Source organism: Salmo trutta, chromosome 1 (assembly GCF_901001165.1).
Source record: "Salmo trutta chromosome 1, fSalTru1.1, whole genome shotgun sequence".
In the NCBI taxonomy this organism is placed as follows: Eukaryota; Metazoa; Chordata; class Actinopteri; order Salmoniformes; family Salmonidae; genus Salmo; species Salmo trutta.
In genome coordinates this window covers 12,506,629-12,529,230 of record NC_042957.1, presented here as the reverse complement: position 1 = coordinate 12,529,230, position 22,602 = coordinate 12,506,629, and the positions used below count along the sequence as shown (strand labels likewise).

At 41.2% G+C, this 22,602-nt stretch overlaps 1 protein-coding gene across 1 annotated transcript; it reads left to right on the top strand.

The window, feature by feature from the left end:
* The first annotated feature begins 180 nt into the window (after positions 1–180).
* Positions 181–12,651, top strand: LOC115164203 (alpha-(1,3)-fucosyltransferase 9). Its single transcript, XM_029716495.1, has 2 exons — positions 181–452; positions 11,020–12,651. The coding sequence occupies exon 2, from the start codon at positions 11,028–11,030 to the stop codon at positions 12,144–12,146; it is 1,119 nt and encodes a 372-aa protein (XP_029572355.1). The 5' UTR covers positions 181–452; positions 11,020–11,027; the 3' UTR covers positions 12,147–12,651.
* The last annotated feature ends 9,951 nt before the right edge of the window (positions 12,652–22,602 follow it).

Sequence of the window (22,602 nt, the reverse complement as noted above, 5' to 3'; positions counted from 1 at the left end):
CTCCCACGCTGTCTATTGTTATTATGACCCGATATAATCAATACTTTCAACCGTACCGACGTCTGAAATGTATGAATTAGAACTTCTTGCATCACCACTTTCCAAAGAAACCCGATGGATGTTTTTCTTTACCGTTTATTGGCGTGGCTTAGAAGGAAGTAACGCGATCTGGCTTGCCCCTCCCCACTGAGGCAAACCTCTATTTCGCCTTGACAATAATGCTATATTTTCCAGCTGTAAGGGTGTCCAGGACTTTTTTTCTTCCTTCTCACACCCAATGTATTTGGAGGACCTTGTGAAACAGCTTCTCGCGGTTTCCTATAGCTTTATTGAACTGATGAGTAGTCCTACCAAATAAACATCTCACAGCTACATAGTTGTCATCGGGCGTGTGTATGAATGACTTGACCAGAAGCTCTGAATACGGCGTGACAAGAACAACCTGTTGACCGGTGAGGCATTATCTTTTCGTTGTACAGGCTTTCACTTATTGGTGCCTTGTTGAGTTCCGTTTTGAATGGTCAAGTATAATAATACATGCAAATGTACTTGTATATTTTACAGGATTGACTTTTATATGTCTGAGGCCGTGTAGACAAGACATTTCGGACTACTTACTCAAACTATATCACCTACTGTGCTGTGCCCAGTTTCCCGATAGCGATATAATTTAGGTTTACGAGTGTTTTAACGATGCAGGTTTCCTACAGCAGCCGAAGATGTTTCTCAAAACCCCACATAGAAAGAACGGTCGCTAGGTGCGTGGTTGGAGCATGTGTCAATAGTGATAGGATCGCAAGAAGAGCACTTGTATCCGCTTTCTCAATTTAAATATTTCCTTAACTATATAATTCGTTCACAATACTGACAACTAATCAGCTGCTATATATTAATAGGCCACCCACGGCTGCAAATAGAGGGGCTTATTCCGTTTGCCCAATGAAAATGCACTAAATCACCGATTTTGGCACATTGTGCATATGTTAGGCTACACATCCTGAAATATATTGAGACAAATTAGTCGCCTACAAGTAACAAAATAGAACTCAATTGATTGAAATCGAAATATATTTCAATATGATTGAAATAGGCCTATAGTCTCGTATTTTTATTGTAGTCATCTCGGTTTTCATTTTAAGCATATTTGTATGCGTCGCTTGTTTGTATCAATTGCAAAGTCATTTGATACTTTTTGCAGTCAACTTTGTTCCTAAATTATCCGCGGTCACAGAGAAGACGGATAAACCATGTGATTATATGTTTAGCGGAGATCTGTGAATAAAGTGACACGGGAGGGCAAAAAAAGCATTAACTATACATTTAGCTGTTCTACGAGTGGTCTGGGACAGGCCTAAATTACGAATATTTAAGTGCAACGTTAAAAACGATGGTTTTGGAAAATAGCTCGGAGATGTAATGATCCTCATACGAAGGTTCTAACGATGAATTTAGCCCAAAAATGTTTTTGTGAAATCGGTCCCCCAAGCCTACTATTTCAGCCACACCCGTTGCTGACAGGTGTATAAAATCGAGCACACAGCCATGCAATCTCCATAGACAAACATTGGAAGTAGAATGGCCTTACTGAAGAGCTCAGTGACTTTCAACGTGGCACCGTCATAGGATGCCACCTAATCAGTTCGTCAAATATCTGCACTGCTAGAGCTGCCCCGCTCAACTGTAAGTGCTGTTATTGTAAAGTGGAAACGTCTAGGTGCAACAACTGCTCAGCCGCGAAGTGCTAGACCACACAAGCTCAGAGAAGGGGACTGCCGCGTGCTGTAGCACGTAAAAATCGTCTGTTATTGGTTGCAACATTCAATACCGAGTTCCAAACAGCCTCTGAAAGCAACGTCAGCACATGAGCTTCAGGAAATGGGTTTCGATGGCTGAGCAGCCGCACACAAGCCTAAAATCACCATGTCAAATCACATTTTATTGGTCACATACATGTGTTTAGCAGATGTTATTGTGAGTGTAGCGAAATGCTTGTGCTTCTAGCTTCGAAAGTGCAGTAATATCGAACAGTTTCACAACATATACACGGAAATATATATATTAGAGGTCGACCGATTATGATTTTTTTCAACACCGATTATTGGAGGACCAAAATTAATCGGCTGTTTTTTGTTTTTTGTGTAATAATGACAATTACAACAATACTGAATGAACACTTATTTTAACTTAATATAATACATCAATACTATCAATTTAGCCTCAAATAAATAATGAAACATGTTCAATTTGGTTTAAATAATGCAAAAACAAAGTGTTGGAGAAGAAAGTAAAAGTGCAATATGTGCCATATAATAAAGCTAACATTTAAGTTCCTTGCTCAGAACATGAGAACATATGAAAGCTAGTGGTTCCTTTTAACATGAGTCTTCAATATTCCCAGGGAAGAAGTTTTAGGTTGTAGTTATTATAGGACTATTTATCTCTGTAAGATTTGTATTTCATATACCTTTGACTATTGGATGTTCTTATAGGCACTTCAGTATTGCCAGTGTAACAGTATAGCTTCCGTCCCTCGCTCCTACCTGGGCTCGAACCAGGAACACATCGACAACAGCCACCCTCGAAGCAGCATTACCCATGTAGAGCCAGGGGAACAACCACTCCCAAGTCTCAGAGCGAGTCACTTTTGAAACGCTATTAGCGCGCACCCCGCTAACTAGCTAGCCATTTCACATCGGTTACACCAGCCTAATCTCAGGGGTTGATAGAATTGAAGTCATAAACAGCACAATGCTTGAAGAATTGTGAAGGGCTGCTGGCAAACGCACGAAGGTGCTGTTTGAATGAATGCTTACGAGCCTGCTGCTGCCTACCATCGCTCAGTCAGACTGCTATATCAAATCATAGACTTAATTATAACATAATAACACACAGAAATACGAGCCTTTGGTAATTAATATGGTCGAATCTGGAAACTATCATTTCGAAAACGAAACGTTTATTATTTCAGTGAAATACTGAACCGTTACGTATTTTATCTAACGGGTGGCATCCCTAAGTCTAAATATTCCTGTTACATTGCACAACCTTCAATGTTATGTCATAATTATGTACAATTCTGACAAATTAATTATGGCCTTTGTTAGGAATAAATGGACTTCACACAGTTTGCAATGAGCCAGGCGGCCCAAACTGCTGTATATACCCTGACTGCTTGCACGGAATGCAGGAGAAGTGACACAACTTCCCTAGTTATAAGAAATTCATGTTAGCAGGCAATATTAACTAAATATGCAGGTTTAAAAATATATACTTGTGTATTGATTTTAAAGAAAGGCATTGATGTTTATGGTTAGGTACATTGGTGCAACGACAGTGCTTTTTTCGCAAATGCGCTTGTTAAATCATCACCCGTTTGGCGAAGTAGGCTGTGATTCGATGAGAAATGAACAGGCACCGCATCGATTATATGCAACGCAGGACACGTTAGATAAACTAGTAATATCATCAACCATGTGTAGTTAACTAGTGATTATGTTAAGATTGATAGTTTTTTATAAGATAAGTTTAATGCTAGCTAGCAACTTACCTTGGCTTCTTGCTGCCCTCGCGTAACAGGTAGTCAGCCTGCCATGCAGGCTCCTCGTGGAGCCTGCAAATTTCTTGTTAAAACCTGTTGAGGATCTTATCCCGATCTTATCCCGGTATTGGGATTCATTGTCATGTGACCATGGCGGGGAATTCAAAACTGCAAGAGTAATCATTTCAAAAAATCAAATAATCAACTATTTTCCTCCATTTGAAAGATATATCTCCTAAATCTAACCACGCTGTCCGATTTTCAGAGGCATTACGGAGAATGCATAAAGTTAGGTTATGTGAGGAGAGTACATTGACAATAGCTGCGTGTAATGTTTAGCCAATTCAAAGAAGGGCATCAACAGACAGAAAACTAGCTAGAATTATGCACTTACCTTTGACAATCTGCATCAGATGACACTCATAGGACATTATGTTATACAATACATGCATTTTTAGTTCCATCAAGTTCATATTTATATCCAAAAACAGCATTTACAGTCGCGGTGAAATTCAGAATTTTTTTCGGCTCGAATGCACCCAGTGAATCCAGCATTACAAATCACGGAATTACTATTCGAAAACATTGGTCAATTATAATATTGTCATTCAAAGAATAATATATTATCATCTCGTAATTGCTACCGAATGGCCAGATCTCAAAATAACTTTACTGGGAAATCACATTTTGCATAAACTGGGTACTATGCTAACAACAATAAGCTATATGCTAAGCTAAGCTAAGCTATACCGTTAGCATTAGCATCATCTAATATCGATAATAACATTCTAAATATCCCCTTACCTTTGATTATCTCCATCAGAAGGCGCTGCCAGAGATCCCAGGTCCAGAACAAATGTGGTTTCTTTTGACAAAGTTCATAATTTATGTCCAAATAGTTAGCGTTCAGTAGGCTCCCACAAAATGAGGTGGGCAGTGTAGTCACGTCGAAAAGCTAAAGAAAACCTAGTAAATAATCTATTTACGTTTGTTTAAACATGTCAAACGTTGTTTAGCACTAATCTTTTGTTCCATTTTTAACGTGAAACATCAGTAAACATCAGTAATATTTTCACACAACCTATCAAGTGTCTAGAATAAACGATAATGACAAAGGCACTCTTCTCAGATTCATGCGCAGGCGCAAAAAATGAAGTGATGACGTGTCAACTTGTAAGCTTTCTAATTCGGTCTGTATTCATGACAGATGCTTCCAACAACTTTCTAAAGATCGTTGACATCTAGTGGAAGCAGTAGGAGTTGCGAACTGAATCCTTTCTCACTGTGGTATCTTTAAAACAATGACACTAAATAGTACAGTCACAAAATTCTCATTTTTTTAAATCTATTTTTCACAGGTTTTTGCCTGCAATATGAGTTTTGTTATACTTACAGACACCATTCAAACTGTTTTAGAAAATTCAGAGTGTTTTCTATCCGAATGTGTTAATAATATGCATATCCTAGCTTCTGAGTTGGTGTAGGAGGCAGTTAAAAATGGGCACATATTTCTTTCAAAATTCTCAATACTGCCCCCGTGGCCCGTAGAGGTTTTAACAAACTAAAGTTTTGGCAAGTCGGTTAGGACATCTACTTTGTGCATGACACAAGTAATTTTTCCAACAATTGTTTACCGACAGATTATTTCATTTATAATTCATTGTATCACAATTCCAGTGGGTCAGAAGTTTACATACACTAAGTTGACTATGCCTTTAAACAGCTTGGAAAATTCCAGAAAATGATGTCATGGCTTTAGAAGCTTCTGATAGGCTAATTGACATCATTTGAGTCAATTGGAGGTGTACCTGTGGATGTATTTCAAGGCCTACCTTCAAACTCAGTGCCTCTTTGCTTGACATCATGGGAAAATCAAAAGAAACCAGCCAAGATCTCAGAAAAAAATCGTAGACCTCCACAATTCTGGTTCAGCCTTGGGAGAAATTTCCAAATGCCTGAAGGTACCATTTTCCTCTGTACAAACAATAGTACGCAAGTAAAAACACCATGGGACCACGCAGCCGTCATACCGCTCAGGAAGGAGACGCATTCTGTCACCGAGAGATGAGCGTACTTTGGTGCAAAAAGTGCAAATCAATCCCAGATCAACAGCAAAGGACCTTGTGAAGATGCTGGAGGAAACGGGTACAAAAGTATCTATATCCACAGTAAAACGAGTCCTATATAGACATAACCTGAAAGGCCGCTCAGCAAGGAAGAAGCCACTGCTCCAAAACCTCCATAAAAAGCCAGACTATGGTTTGCAACTGCACATGGGGACAAAGATTGTACATTTTGGAGAATGGTCCTCTGGTCTGATGAAACAAAAATATAACTTTTTGGCCATAATGACCATCGTTATGTTTTGAGGAAAAAGGGGGAGGCTTGCAAGCCGAAGAACAGCATCCCAACCGTGAAGCACAGGGGTGACCGCATCATGTTGTGGGGGTGCTTTGCTGCAGGAGGGACTGGTGCACTTCACAAAATAGATGGCATCACGAGGAAGGAAAACGATGTGGATATATTGAAGCAACATCTCAAGACATCAGTCAGGAAGTTAAAGCTTGGTTGCAAATGAGTCTTCCAAATGGACAATGACCCCAAGCATACTTCCAAAGTTGTGTCAAAATGGCTTAAGGACAACAAAGTCAAGGTATTGGAGTGGCCATCACAAAGCCCTGACCTCAATCCTGTAGAAAATTTGTGGGCAGAACTGAAAAAGTGTGTGCGAGCAAGGAGGCCTTACAAGCCTGACTCCGTTAAACCAGCTCTGTCAGGAGGAATGGGGCAAAATTCACCCAATTTATTGTGGGAAGCTTGTGGAAGGCTACCCGTAACATTTGACACAAGTTTAACAATTTTAAGGCAATGCTACCAAATACAAATTGAGTGTATGTAAACTTCTGACCCACTGGGAATGTGACGAAAGAAATAAAAGCTGAAAATAATCCTTCTCTCTACTATTATTCTGACATTTCACATTCTTAAAATAAAGTGGTGATCCTAACTGACCTAAAACAGGGAATTCTTGCTAGGATTAAATGTCAGGAATTGTGAAACTAAGTTTAAATGTGTTTGGCTAAGGTGTATGTAAACTTCCGACTTCAACTGTATGACATGAGTAATGCTAGATACGGAACCTTATTAAAGTGGCTAGTGATCCATTTCTAAAAGTGGCCAGTGATTCCTAATCTATGTCTATAGGCAGCTGACTTTGATATGCTAGTGATGGCTGTTTAGCAGTCTGATGGCCTTGTGATAGAAGCTGTTTTTCAGTCTCTCAGTCCCAGCTTTGATGCGCCTGTACCGACCTCGCCTTCTGGATGATAGCGGGGTGAACAGGCAGTGGCTTGGGTGGTTGATGATCTTTTTGGCCTTCCTATGGCATCGGGTTTTAGGTGTTAAGCCAAATTTCTTTAGCCTCCTGAGGTTGAAGCGCTGTTGCACCTTCTTCACCACACTGTCTCTGTGGGTGGACCATTTCAGTTTGTCAGTGATGTGTACGCCGTGGAACTTGAAGCTTTCTACCTTCTCCACTGCGGTCCCATCGATGTGGATAGGGGGGTGCTCCCTCTGCTGTTTTCTGAAGGCCACGATCATCTCCTTTGTTTTGTTGACGTTGAGTGTGAGGTTATTTTCCTGACACCACACTCCCAGAGCCCTCACCTCCTCCCTGTAGGCTGCCTCATCGTTGTTGGTAAACAAGCCTACCACTGTAGTGTCGTCTGCAAACTTGATGATTGAGTTGGAGACGTGCATGGCCATGCAGACATGGGTGAACAGGGAGTACAGAAGGGGGCTGAGCACGCGCGCTTGTGGGGCCCCAGTGTTGAGGATCAGCGAAGAGGTGTTGTTTCCTACCTTCACCACCTGGGGGTGACCGTCAGGAAGTCCGGGACCCAGTTGCACAGGGTGAGGTTCAGACCCAGGGCCTCGAGCTTGGAGGGTACTATGGTGTTGAATGCTGAGCTATAGTCAATAAACACTTATATTTCATAGGTATGGCTCTTGTCCAGATGGGACAGGGCAGTGTGGTGGCGGTTGCATGGTGTCTGGATCTATTGGGGCGGTAAGCAAATTGAAGTGGGTCTAGGGTGTCAGGTTAGGTTGAGGTGATATGATCCTTGACTAGTCTCTCAAAGCACTTTATGATGAGATGTGAGTTCTACGGGGCGATAGTCATTTATTTCAATTACCTTTGCTTTCTTAGGTACAGGAAATGATGGCCTTTACTTTTTTTTTTTCAAACCTACATAAATCACTAAGGCCATCTTGAAGCAATGCCAAGCGTTGGCTGGATTGGCTCACCGCCATTGGACTCTGGAGCAGTGGAAACACATTCTGAGTGATAACTCAAGCTTCACCATCTGGCAGTCTGACGGACGCATCTGGGTGCATAGTGCCAATTTTAAAGTTTGGTGGAGGAGTAATGATCTGGGGCTGTTTTTCATGTTTTGGGCTAGGCCCCTTAGTTCCAGTGACGGGAAATCTCTTTACGCTACAGCATACAATGACATTTGAGATGATTCTGTGCTTCTAACTTTGTGGCAACAGTTTGGGGAAGGCCCTTTCCTGTCTCAAGATGACAATGCCCCTGTGCACAAAGCAAGGCCCATACAGAAATGGTTTGTCGAGATTGGTGTGGAAGAACTTGACTGGCCTGCACCGAGCACTGCCCTCAAGCCCATTTGAACACCTTTGGGATGAATTGGAATGCAGACTGCAAACCAGGCCTAATCGCCCGACCTCATTAATGCTCTTGTGGCTGAATGGAAGCAAGTCCCCGCAGCAAGGTTCCAACATCTAGTGGAAAGCCTTCCCAGAAGAGTGGAGGCTGTTATAGCAGCAAAGGGGCCACCAACTCCATATTAATGCCCATGATTTTGGGATGAGATGTTTGACGGGCAGGTGTCCACATACACTACATAACCAAAAGTATGTGACCACAGTTCCTCCTTCTGAAAACAATCTGTGACAATATTTTCCAGGTCCTAATACTTATAATATTATGTGCTAAAAGATCAAGGAATTCCTTACTAAAGCCAAATCTAAAGTATAGTTTCACCAGGTCATCTAACTCGGCATTTCAATGGTGGCACGCACAGCAACGGGGAGCCAGGGAGACATTCCCTTAACCATATCCCCTACATTAATATTGAAATACTGTATAACTGAGACTTTATTATAAAAATGTTTACTTTCGTCTCAAAAAATATATATTGCCACTATGCTCAATATTGCCACTATTCACAAAAAAACATTTATTCACTTGGCCCTTATACTTTTCTGTAATGTTTGGTGGTTGTGGCTTTAATCAATGAGCGACATATTTAAAGGGCAGCGGTGCATTTTGAGCACAACTGGTCATTCAGTAAATCACAGTTTCTGTTTTTACTGAACGCAGACCAGGGCCTGGTTTCCCAAAAACATCTTAAGGCTAAGTTCATCGTTAGAACCTTCGTAAGAGCATCTTTAAAATCCCAAGCCATTTTCCAAAACAGCCTTTTATTAACTTTGCACTTGAAATTGCTCATAATCTAACTCCTGCCTCAGACCACTTGTAGAACAGCTAACGCCTCAATTACACCGACAGTGAAAATTGAATTTTGGTCCACCAGAAGGACATTCATTTCCAATGAAACGCTGCTTTTGCCTTGCAGCATTGCGTTGCAGAGGCAGTTGCAGTGCGTTCTGTGTGGTGCATACGTTGGATTTATCGAACATGCCTCAACTGTATGCTTGACAGAAGTGGTATCAGAAGGTGAATGTTGAACTTTTGTTGCACAAATATCCAGATATCTGCCAACCATTTTGTGAAACAACACTGTCGGTGTGATCGAGGTGTAAGTGTCTTATACCACTGTTTGCCCTCCTGTGTCACTTTACACACACACACACACACACCTCAGCTAAACATAGAATGAAGATGTTTATCTGTCTCTGACCTCTGAAAACTTCATTGTTGAATATAACGCCTAAAAAGTTTGCAATGTTATAAACAAGGGAAGCAAGGATGCTTTTAAAAAAATTAATTAAAACCAAGATGTATGAATTATATGATTAGATTATTAGGCTAAATATTGACATCACTTTCATGTATGTGCAATCGATAGACCTACCTAGTATTAAGCCATTAGGCTACATCAGTTGCTTCAATATTCGTATTTATTAGGCCAGCTATAATCTACTATTATCTAAAAGCCCACACATTTCACAGTAGCCTAACCAATCATCTACAGGTCAACATATTAGATCTATGGCAACGTCGCTTCACTTGCTACTTCATGGTTAATTATTTGAATTGTTTAATTGTAGAATCTGTAGGCCTACTTGATGCTTAATTCCTGCCTTTCATTAGGCTACAATGATTTGAGCAATTGCGAAAACCATTGTCGTCATAACCTATTTTTAGGTCACATTGATGTTTTCTAAAGCAAAAGAGGGAATGAGCGACTTCGGCTTTACTTGTTTTTGGTCAAAGTTTACATACACCGAATTATGCACAATTTTACATACTCAAACATTGCATACACAATAGTATGAGAGAACACAGAATATGTAACACATGGCAAACATACAGTATAATATAAACACTTAAATGCATAATAGGCTACACAACATTTATTTTATATTTTTGAATAGCCATAGATCATTTAAGAGCTACAATGAGCTATTTAGCCTATATTCTAGAATACTTTTCAGCAAAAGAAAACATCAATGTGACCTAAAACCGGGCCTAGGTTGGTAAAGCAAGAGGGTATGAGATCACTTGTTTTAAAGTATACCTCACCCACCATTGTCAAAAAAATATGAATATATTGAATATATTTCCAACAGGTTGTGCTGAAATAAACTTGAACACAATCCTGAGGTAGCCAGGTAGACATTTCTTCGTCATTTCTATTTCCAATCAGAATTTGACTGAATAGTCTTTTCTTTTTTTGTTGTTGCCATATTAAGATCACTTTATTGATGAATTGCACACAAGGTCCAACTGAAATTTGACCTCCACTTTTAACCTCTCCAAAATATGTGTGTGTGTTTTGGAGAGGTGTGGGGGGGGCTTCCACACTGGGTGCCTGGGGAGTTGTTGTCGTGGGGGGTTAAGTGCCTTGCTTACGGGTACAACGGCAGGCAATGGCATCTAGGATTTGATACCAGCAATCCTCCGGTTGCCAGCTCACTTACTGCCAGATTTTAACCGTCAGACACGGAATTGGTCCAGGATTGCCTCTAACCGCTAGGCTACCTGCCGCTCCTGGGTATTAGCTCTTTTTCGCTTTTGAGAGAGTTGTCTTTCGGGCACAGGATGAGGGCAAATATATTAAATGTTAAATATAATATGTGTTTAATCTGCACCAGCTTATTTTCTTTTACTTTGTCTGTACACACAAGCTGTTTAATAACAGTTAAACAAAATTCTTAATTTAGTTGCATTTCTTTGTGTGAATGTAATAATGTTTATATTTTGTTCTTTACAGGAGCCAAAATGATGTCTAGTACATTCCTTACTGGACCTTTGCGTATCATCTTGGTGGGGATCCTTGGTCTAGGAGGATTCCTGACACTGTTTGTAATGTACTATCAATCAGCTCCATCTCAGATCTGCCCTCTGCAGCCTGCTTTGCCACGTCATTACTCAAAGCCACCTGAGAACAACTCCTTGTCTAAGAAGCAGCCAGAACCAGACAAGCCCATCATGCTGTTGTGGTTCTGGCCTGAAAACCGCAGGTTTGATTTTAGCGATTGCACCACTTTCTTCAACATTGATGGCTGCCAACTGACAGACGACCGGTCTCTGTACAACAAGGCAGACGGGGTGCTCATCTTTCACAAATCCATCAAACATGATTTATCCAACTTGCCTCCATCACCTCGACCACCATTCCAGAAGTGGATCTGGTACCATGTGGAATCACCTACAAACACAATTAGGATACCTGGTCTAGAGAACCTTTTCAACTTGACCTTGAGTTATAGGGAAGATGCAGACATCCCTGTACGTTGGCGCTTAACTGCAAGGAAAGGCCTGGGTGAGGACTTTGTGCTGCCCAGGAAGGATAAATTTGTTTGCTGGATTGTGAGTAACAATAACCCTGCAACTGGAACAGCAGTAAGGGATAACTATTACAGAGAACTTGTCAAACATATTAAGGTGGATCTCTTTGGAAAAGCCTTTGCAAGATTCTTGAGATATGAGGACTACTACTCAACACTCTCCAGCTGTAAGTTCTACCTCTCCTTTGAGAACTCAGTCCACAGAGACTACATCACTGAGAAGCTAAACGGACCACTTGCGGCAGGAACTGTGCCAGTAGTATTGGGCCCACCGAGACAGAACTATGAGGACTTTGTCCCGGGAGATTCTTTCATCCATGTTAATGACTTTCCCAATGCAAAAGCCCTGGCTGAATTCCTCCTGAAGTTGGACAAGGATGATGAGGCATATCTGCGCTACTTTCAGTGGCATGAACACTTTTCTGCTCAGCGACATCTGGTTCAACTGAGTCAAGAGTTCATCCAAGCTATTTGTTATGCCTGTGACCATGTAGGAAAACATAAGGAGTACAGGGTTGTTCACGATCTTTACAAATGGTATTTTGGTTAATCAGTCACTTACACCCTCTTCCGTGTATGTCTATTACCACCATATTATCCTGTCAATGTACCATGTTCCAGGGTGGAATTTGGTCACACCCAGCAACCCACCATAGCAATGTTCTCACAGTGCCTTGATGACCTATTACCTGTGTACACACTACCTGTAGGAGAAGTGTACCTGGATGTCGACCTGTTGTAGCTAGGTTTTTAAGTGCCCGTTGTAAAAATGACACCCGGAACCATTCAAAATCTTATGCAACATCAACCTCTGAGTTCTTTCCTGTCTGAAATACTACTTGTTTGTTTTATATCTTTTACACACTTTTTGAGCTGAAATAATTATGTAATAAAGTGATCAATGTAATGAAAATTGTCCATGAAGTGACAGTTACACATCATGGAGACTTGAAACTGAGTTTGGCTTGAAGAGCAGCAGCAGTGTACTGTAAAACATCCTATAAATGCTATGCCTGTTTTTCTAGGTTGTAAAGGTTGGTACCCCTGGAGGGAAATGGTGTTTGTTATTTTTTTATATTTATATAAATATATATTTTTAACTAGGCAAGTCGGTTAAGAACAAATTCTTATTTACAATGACGGCCTACCGGGGAACAGTGGGTTAACTGCCTTGTTCAGGGTCAGAACAATGGATTTTTACCTTGTCAGCTCAGGGATTTGATCCAGCAAACGTTAAGTTACTGAAGGTGTTATCTCAATGTCTTATAATTTCTGGTTAACAATTGACCTTTTACAGCAGTAGGCTAAATCGGGGTCAAAGAGTGAATCTTGGTAGTCTTAAACAAATCTACTTTGAAACAAAAGTATACACCTCACACATATGGTTATGGGCTTTAAAATAAAGACACCTGTGCCATGTCAGACAGAAATATAACAACTGTTTGGCAAAGCCACACTGGATTTTCTACGTGTAAAAAAAAATATATATGTTTAAGAAAAATATTAATAACATTCCACCCATGAGGGCAATTTGGTCATTTGACTGCAGGAAAGGCATTGCTGTGATTGTTTCTATTTGAATGTTTTCGTTAAAAAATAAACAGCGTCTAAGCAAAGAGCAGTGACGTAAAGTACTTAAGTAGTACTTTAAAGTATTTCTACTTAAGTAGTTTTGGGGGGGTGTCTGTACCTTATGTCGTGGAAAATTGCAAGATTATGTTATAATGCTTGTATTGTATTATAATGGTTGTAATATTCGACAGAATAGAGTATTCAGTTAACTATTGTGTGTGTGTTCTACTGATGGGCCTCTATAAGATAGCACTGACAGAGGAGATTTACGATGTCTTTGTGTAATAAAGCCTAAAGAGCATTCCAGAGGACATGAGCTAATGTTTCTGTTCTATACCGTACCAGGGAGAGAAGGTTCCAGTTTGGAGTAGGAGGACCAGGCACTGGTCTATACAATGAAAACTGTTGACACAGCAGTTGCTGTCTGCTATGTTTTATAGATATCTTTCATACAAAACTTAACCTTGTGATCCATTCTATGTATCTGTGGTTCGTCATGTATGTTGAGAGGGGTGTATCTTGGCTATAAAAGATCTTTGTACTTTTGTGTTGACACTTTCAATGGTTCATTAGAGATGGCGCATCATTGAAAGTCAACGTGCTATTGCAAAGCTCTTACTATTAAATATGTAGTTTAAGTATAACTGAAACTCAAAAGTTCTCGTTGCATTTTGAATGGCTAGCATGACAGAAATGGTCCAGTTCACACACTTATCAAGAGAAGATCACTGGTCATCCATATTGCCTTTTGATCTTGCGAACTAACTAAACGCATGCTTCATTTGTAAATTATGTCTGTGTGCCCCTGGTTATCTGGAAATAAAAAGTGTGCCCAGTGTGCACCTGGTTATATGTAAATAAAAAAATGGTGCCATCTGATTTGTTTAATATAGGGAATTTGAAATGATTTACACATTTACTTTCAATATTTAAGTATATTTTAGCAGTTACATTTATTTTTGATACTTAAGTATATTTAAAACCAAATACTTTAATATTTTTAATCAAGTAGTATTTTACTGGGTGACTTTCACTTTTATTTGAGTAATTTTTTATTAAGGTATCTTTACTTTGACTCAAGTATGACAATTGGGTACTTTTTCCTCCACTGGCAAAGAGCAATTTCTCAAATAATTTTGCTGGGAGTGGGGAAGGCAAAATTGATAACGATCTGTTATTGGCAGAGCGGGTTGGAACCCTTGGAACCCATTTTACGTGCCCCCAACCAATTTGTATATTTTTTTTCTCGTTTATTTGCGTTTAACTTCTTTTTAAAACTTATTTTGTACATAATGTTGGCGCTACCGTCTCTTATGACTGAAAATAACTTCTGGACATCAGGACTGCGATTACTCACCACGGACTGGCAGAATCCTTTTTTTCCTTTAACGAGTCTGACGATGCCGACACGAACGATATACTGCTTTCTCGGGGAAATGCCCAGATCCCCGTGATTTGCGTGAAGAGGAGGCGATGAAAAGGGGGCCGGGCTGCCTTCTGAGAATTCGTAGGCGATCAAATAAACCCCCACTTCCTTCCATTCTGCTAGCAAACGTGCAATCTTTGGACAATAAAATAGATGAACTATGCGGAAGATTAAACTACAAATGGGACATTCAAAACTGTAATATCTTAGAGTTTTCATCTGTATTTTTTTTGTAGATGTTTACATACCACCACAGTCAGAGGCTGGCACTTAGACCGCATTGAATGCGCTGTATTCCACCATAAGCAAACAAGAAAACGCTCACCCAGAGGCAGTGTTCCTAGTAGCTGGGGACTTTAATGCAGGGAAACTTAAATCTGATTTACAAAATTTCTATCCGCATGTGCAAACAGAGGGGGAAAAAACTCTGGACCACCTTTACTCCACACACAGACTCATACAAAACTCTCCCTCACCCTCCATTTGGCAAATCTGACCATAATTCTATCCTCCTGATTCCTTCAAGCAGGAAGCACCAGTGACTAGATCAATAAAAAAAGGTGGTCAGATGAAACAGATGCTAAGCTACAGGACTGTTTTGCTAGCACAGACTGGAATATGTTCCAGGATTCCTCTGATGGCATTGAGGAGTACACAACATCAATCATTGGCTTCATCAATAAGTGCATTGATGATGTCGTCCCCACAGTGACCGTATGTACATACCCCAACCAGAAGCCATGGATTACAGGCAACATCCTCACTGAGCTAAAGGGTAGAGCTTAGTAGTTTATGTGTCGGGGGGCTAGGGTCAGTCTGTTACATCTGGAGTATTCTCTTGTCTTATCCGGTGTCCTGTGTGAATTTAAATATGCTCTCTCTAATTCTCTCTTTCTCTCTTTCTTTCTCTCGGAGGACCTGAGCCCTAGGACCATGCCTCGTGACTACCTGGCATGATGACTCCTTGCTGTCCCCAGTCCACCTGGCCATGCTGCTGCTCCAGTTTCAACTGTTCTGCCTGCGGCTACGGAACCCTGACCTGTTCACCGGACGTGCTTGTTGCACCCTCGACAACTACTATGATTATTATTATTTGACCATGCTGGTCATTTATGAACATTTTAACATCTTGACCATGTTCTGTTATAATATCCACCCGGCACAGCCAGAAGAGGACTGGCCAGAGCTTGCAAATCATTAGACTACAAAGTGAAGCAGAGCCACGAGCTGCCCAGTGACACGAGCCTACCAGACAAGCTAAACTACTTCTATGCTCGCTTCGAGGCAAATAACACTGAAACATGCATGAGAGCACCAGCTGTTCTGGAAGACTGCGTGATCACACTCTCCGCAGCCGATGTAAGACCTTTAAACAGGTCAACATTCACAAGGCCGCAGGGCCAGACGGATTACCAGGACGTGTACTATGAGCATGCGCTTACCAACTGGCAAGTGTCTTCACTGACATTTTCAACCTGTCCCTGTCCAAGTCTGTAATACCAACATGTTTTAAGCAGACCACCATAGTGCCTGTGCCCAAGAACACTAAGGTAACCTGCCTAAACGGCTACTGACCCGTAGCACTCACGTCTGTAACCATGAAGTGCTTTGAAAGGCTGGTCATGGCTCACATCAACACCATTATCCCAGAAACCCTAGACCCACTCCAATTTGTATACCGCCCCAACAGATCCACAGATGATGCAATCTCTATTACAGTCCACACTGCCCTTTCCCACCTGGAAAAAAGGAACACCTATGTGAGAATGCTATTCATTGACTACAGTGCAGCGTTCAACACCACAGTGCCCTCAAAGCTCATCAATAAGCTAAGGACCCTGGGACTAAACACCTTCCTCTGCAACTGGATCCTGGACATCCTGACGGGCCGCCCCCAGGTCGTAAGGATAGGTAACAATACATCCACCACGCTGATCCCCAACACAGGCCCCTTAGGGGTGCATGCTCAGTCACCTCCTGTACTCCCTGTTCACTCATGACTGCACGACTCCAACACCATCATTAAGGCTGATCACGGATAACGACGAGACAGCCTATAGGGAGGAGGTCAGAGATCTGGCCGTGTGGTGCCAGGACAACAAACTCCCTCAACGTGATCTAGACAAAGCAGATGATTGTGGACTACAGGAAAAAAGAGGACCAAGCACTCCCCAAATTGTCAAAGACTCCAGCCACCCTAGTCATAGACTGTTCTCTCTGCTACCGCTCGGCAAGCGGTACCGGAGCACCAAGTCTAGGTCCAAGAGGCTTCTAAACAGCTTCTACCCCCAAGCCATAAGACTCCTGAAGACCTAATCAAATGGCTACCCAGACTTTTTGCATTGCCCCCCCCCCCTTTACACATCTTTGCATAGTCACTTTAATAACTTTACCAACATGTACATATTACCTCAAATAACCGGTGCCCCCGCACATTGATTCTGTACCGGTATCCCCTGTATATACATTTACATTTACGTCATTTAGCAGACGCTCTTATCCAGAGCAACTTACAAATTGGTGCATTCACCTTATGATATCCAGTGGAACAACCACTTTACAATAGTACATCTATATATTTTGGGGGGGGAGGGTAGGGGTGGGGGGGGTTAGCAGGATTACTTAATCCTATCCCAGGTATTCCTTAAAGAGGTGGGGTTTCAGGTGTCTCCGGTCGGTGGTGATTGACTCCGCTGTCCTGGCGTCGTGAGGGAGCTTGTTCCACCATTGGGGTGCCAGAGCAGCGAACAGTTTTGACTGGGCTGAGCGGGAACTGTGCTTCCGCAGAGGTAGGGAGGCGAGCAGGCCAGAGGTGGATGAACGCAGTGCCCTTCTTTGGGTGTAGGGACTGATCAGAGCCTGAAGGTAAGGAGGTGCCGTTCCCCTCACAGCTCCGTAGGCAAGCACCATGGTCTTGTAGCAGATGCGAGCTTCAACTGGAAGCCAGTGGAGTGTGCGGAGGAGCGGGGTGACGTGAGAGAACTTGGGAAGGTTGAACCCCAGACGGGCTGCGGCAGCGTTCTGGATGAGTTGTAGGGGTTTAATGGCACAGGCAGGGAGCCCTGCCAACAGCGAGTTGCAGTAATCCAGACGGGAGATGACAAGTGCCTGGATTAGGACCTGCGCCGCTTCCTGTGTGAGGCAGGGTCGTACTCTGCATTTGTAGGTCGTACTCTGCGAATATAGTCTCGCTATTGTTATTTTACTGCCGCTCTTTAAATACTTGTTACTTTTTATTTCATAATCTTATCCTATTTTTTTTTAACAGCATTGTTGGTTACGGGCTCATAAGTAAGCATTTTACTGTAATATACCTGTTGTATTCGGCGCATATGATGAATAAAATTATTCTTATTGGTGTTAACTCATTTACCGCCTTGTGATGTCACCAGGCAGACAAACTACATCCCACCAAAACAGGCTGATATTTCAGGCGGTCTTTTCAAACAGCTCTTACACTGAAAGGGCATTATCATTTTCAAAATTGTACAGTATAATTCCAACCTCAATGTGAAAAAAAATAATTTTGATCTTTTTTTTGACTGCTGAGTCTTGTTTTTCACGGTCTAAGCCATATAAAAAACTAGAAATAAATGTTATTTTATTTAATTCCTCAATATTTACATTATACTACTCTTCCCCCATCCCAGTATATTACCAAATAAAATGTCATTGTTCACATGGTTCGTATAGAACAGGTGTAGATTAACAGTGAAACGCTTACTTACGATTCTGTATCCTATTACCTGTCATGGAGCTCTGGGCTCTTCATGATTCAAGAAAAGGGTTCAGGGATTCTACATAAAACCTTTCAGGAGTGCCACTTACACCCCCAAGCCATACGACTGCTGAACAATTAATCAAATGGCCACTGGACTATTTACATTGACCCCCCCCCCATTTGTTTCGTACACTGCAGCTACTCGCTGTTTTATTACCTATGCATAGTCACTTCACCCCTACCTACATGTACAAATGACCTCTAACCTGTACCGCCGCACACTGACTCGGTAGCAGTACCCCCTGTATATAGCCTCGTTATTTTATTGTGTTATTTTTATTTCTTTTTTACTTTATTTGGTAAATATTTTCTTAACCAACAGTGCAGTTGAAGAAGAGTTAAGGGCTTGTAAGTAAGCATTTCACAGTAAGGTCTACACTTGTTGTATTTGGCACATGTGACAAAAAGTTTGATTTGAAGCAAGCGATAGAACCTTTTTTTCTGTACTAAATGTTTGGCACTTACAAATTTCAAACCTTGTGTTGACAAATTTGGCCAAGTGACTATTGGTAACTTGGGGTGACTGCCATAACTTTCCTGGTCTAAGAGCTGGAAGTTTTTCAAGAACTGCTAATAGCATCCCTCTGTAGCCTTGCACCCAGGTCCTGTGAGAATCCCAAATCAGGCCCTAGGCACTAATGTAGATTTGAGAGGATTGAATAGTTGCATCATGTTCCTTTAACAGATAGGCTACCCCCACCTAGATGGGGGAAATAACCAATTCACTAAATCAAGTCAATTGGACTTTTCTTGTATGTTTTTTATGAATTTATTTCACTTCTATCGGTCTATTTGTTCAGTATGTTGATTTATTCTGCCCTCCAGTGGTCAATTAGTATTTAAATCAAGGATATCATACTAACAGTAATGTCTCGTGGACAGAATGAACAACCAAATTAGATGTTTGTTCTGGGTTAAGCGACATTAAACTAACAATAGCCCCTGGTAGTAGACGGCGGCCTACCTCAAAGTTTTAAACTTGGTATGTCTTGTTAGTTTTACACAGTAATAGAGAATAGCCCAATGAGCCAGCAGATTGAGCAAGTATTCCTTTCACATTGTTTGTCATCTGTGTCCAACTGGAATGTATGCAGCCGGCTCATATAGAAAGATAGAGGACTCATCTTTATATCTGTGCTATTATATCGTCTGTGACAGCATGAGCAGCGCCATTGAGGCTACAGCCCATAGGAATTCCTACCAATTCGACTACTTTAAAATGGTGGAAGCATGGTGGAATCCCTCAATGGCAGTGCCCATGGGAAAACTGCCTTTTGGCCACTAGAGGCCTCTGTCGTTCTCTGAGTCGGCTATACATTGTGTTTCTCATCTACCGGCTTGTACATAAAACATCCTCGATTCAGGCTGTAAGGGCGTCGCTTTCCTCCTGAACTAGCTTTAACGCCGAGCCGCCAGGAAGAATTTGGAAAAATGTGTTAATAAAACACAATTTTCCACCACCTTTTTTATTTTTTTATTTCACCTTTATTTAACCAGGTAGGCCAGTTGAGAACAAGTTCTCATTTACAACTGCGACACAAACAACAACAGAGTTACACATGGAATAAACAAACGTACAGTCAATAACACAATAGAAAAAATCTATATACAGTGTGTGCAAATTAGGTAAGATTAGGGAGGTAAGGCAATAAATAGGCTGTAGTGGCGAAGTAATTACCATTTAGTAATTAAAGACTGGAGTGATAGATGTGCAGAAGATGAATGTGCAGGTAGGGATACTGGGGTGCAAAGGAGCAACAACAAAAAATAAAAATATGGGGATGAGGTAGCTGATAGAATGTCTGTTACTTCCTGATGTTGCACACAGCGTTCAGCCAGGGGTAAACAGACTGCTACAACCTGATTGGCTGAACGTGAGGAAGTAACATTAGCCAGTGTACTCTAGCATGGTGGTGTAAATTGTTTTTTTAAGACAGTACTCATATTTTAACTTCTTTTGTTAAAATTTATGAAAACAAATATTTTTCTTCTTCTTTTAACCCTTTATTTACAATATTCATCCCGTGCAAACACGCTGTTTTTAATTCTGAAAAGTGAAGACATACCTGTGAGAACGGTCGCCCTGGTAGTAGTTTTTTTATACAGTACCTAAAACCAATCTGTGCTTTAATTAGACCATTGGAAAAAAAGACTACTGCATAAACACTGCAATGCGGGTTGGACTGAATTGAGCCCTTAATCTTCCTAGGCGATGATTGCACTTCTCTTCCCAACACAATACCGCAGGGGCGGAAATCCCGGGGGGGGGGGGGGGGGGACACACACGACCCCCCCATCCTGGGAAAAATATGATTTGTCCCCCCCAATATATCACTGAAACATAACTATGTAATTTAAATAATATTAATAATACGCAATGAAAGCAATTGTGCTGATTATAGACACTTAATAGCGCGTTTTTAAGTTTCAAAAGATTGCGACCCCCCCACCCTTTGCCTCACAATGGTTTGATCCACTGCCCGTTCCTTTGTTGGCAAGATAACAGGTCGTGTCTACTGTCTGAAAGGCACTCAATGAACGTAACTGACGTGAGGTTAATCCAGTCAATCGCGCACACACACTAGCTGAATATGCAGAGCTAGCGCGCAAATATTAACTATTAAGATAGCTAGTACCTATTCCATTTATGTGGCCTCGTCAAAGATGGAATCTTTGCTATCGTCAATTTATTCCAAGAATCAGCATGCAGATGATGTAAGTTAGTGCTTCAAAGTCCCTGTGATAAGGTTAGCAATAAACTGAAGTCCAAACTGAACAGAACTACACTCTCTTCTACCATTGTCTTAAATATATTTAATGGTCTCGTTGCAAAAGCTAAATTGTCGCAAGGGAACTTTTATTTATTTATTTTATTTAACCCGGGTAGCAAAGATTATAGCAAACACCACTGAAACGGAATTGGTGCTCGCTAGCTTTGCAAATTCAGCTATTGTTGGAAGCCAGCCAATATGAAACAAACTATTAAAATTACAAAAGGTTGCAGCATATGTTGTGTAAATGGTGAACTCATACAGCTGTCAACTCTTGTCATTTAATCCGTTTCACATTTGCTAGTTACCTTTTAGATCGAAGCCCAAATAGAATGATAAAAGATAAGATGATAGAAGCCCATCTCCTACTGTAAATAACCTACACACTGTGTGTGTGTGTAGCCAGCCAGCCATTAGAAAAATGGCAGAAAAATAAAAGACGGACATCAGAGTATTTTTCAGTACACCAAAACGCAAAGTAAGAACCCTAGTAGCCTAATATCTCAAAGACTAGTTAATAAAATGTTCATAAGAAAGAAATGAAATTCTAATGGAAATGTTTCACAATGATGTCATTAGGCAGAGCAGGCAACAGATGGCACACAGACAGCAGAGTTGGGGACAGATATGCAGGGACAGACTGGCAGAGACGGAGTCTCAGGTAAGTTTGTTGAGTCTTTGTTTGGCAACATTATGAAAGGTTCTCAATTTTTTTTACTTGTAAAATAGGAACATAATTGGAAAATGCCATGGATACCCACACTCTCAACTTAAACTGGTGACTGAACCAAGATTTGTTAAAGGCAATGGTATTGCTGTTGTGATTAGTTGTGTACTTTTGGGTACCGGTAGTTAGGAGTACGGCAAACACCTTATTTCTTTGGTTCCTCAATATACATTTACCATATTACAATGTAAGCTATGTGTTACAGCACTACTTTTGGTCTCCCCCTCAGGAATTGCTCTTGAGAAAATTTCATGTAATTGTCCCCTCCAAAGTTGATATCAGATTTTCGCCCCTGCAATACCGCTAAATAAAAAAAATTTGGGGGGGGCACCCAGCAAGTGGGAATAGATGTCAAGAACTCGGCGCCATATCACTGTGAGCTAACTGTTCAGAGCGTTAATTGCATGCGATGCACATCATTTTATTATCAGAATATGCCAGTGGACGTCTGGTAACTGCTTTAGTGGGAAAGTGTTGGGATGAGGTTCAACTACATTTACCCACCTCAAAATGAATATTTTTGCACAATTTCTTCCACCCACAACATCTCACCTGAATGCATTTTTTTTAACATTTGAAGGGGTAGGGCAAAGGCTGAAATTGGGGTTGAGGGTTAGTTACCGTTTTTAAGAAGAGAGATTATCGAAATAGGCGGGGTTTATGACTTTTATGTACGAGCCGGACGCGGGGGTACAAGAGTGTATAGGTCCTCTCTAGGTTTTGGCCTTT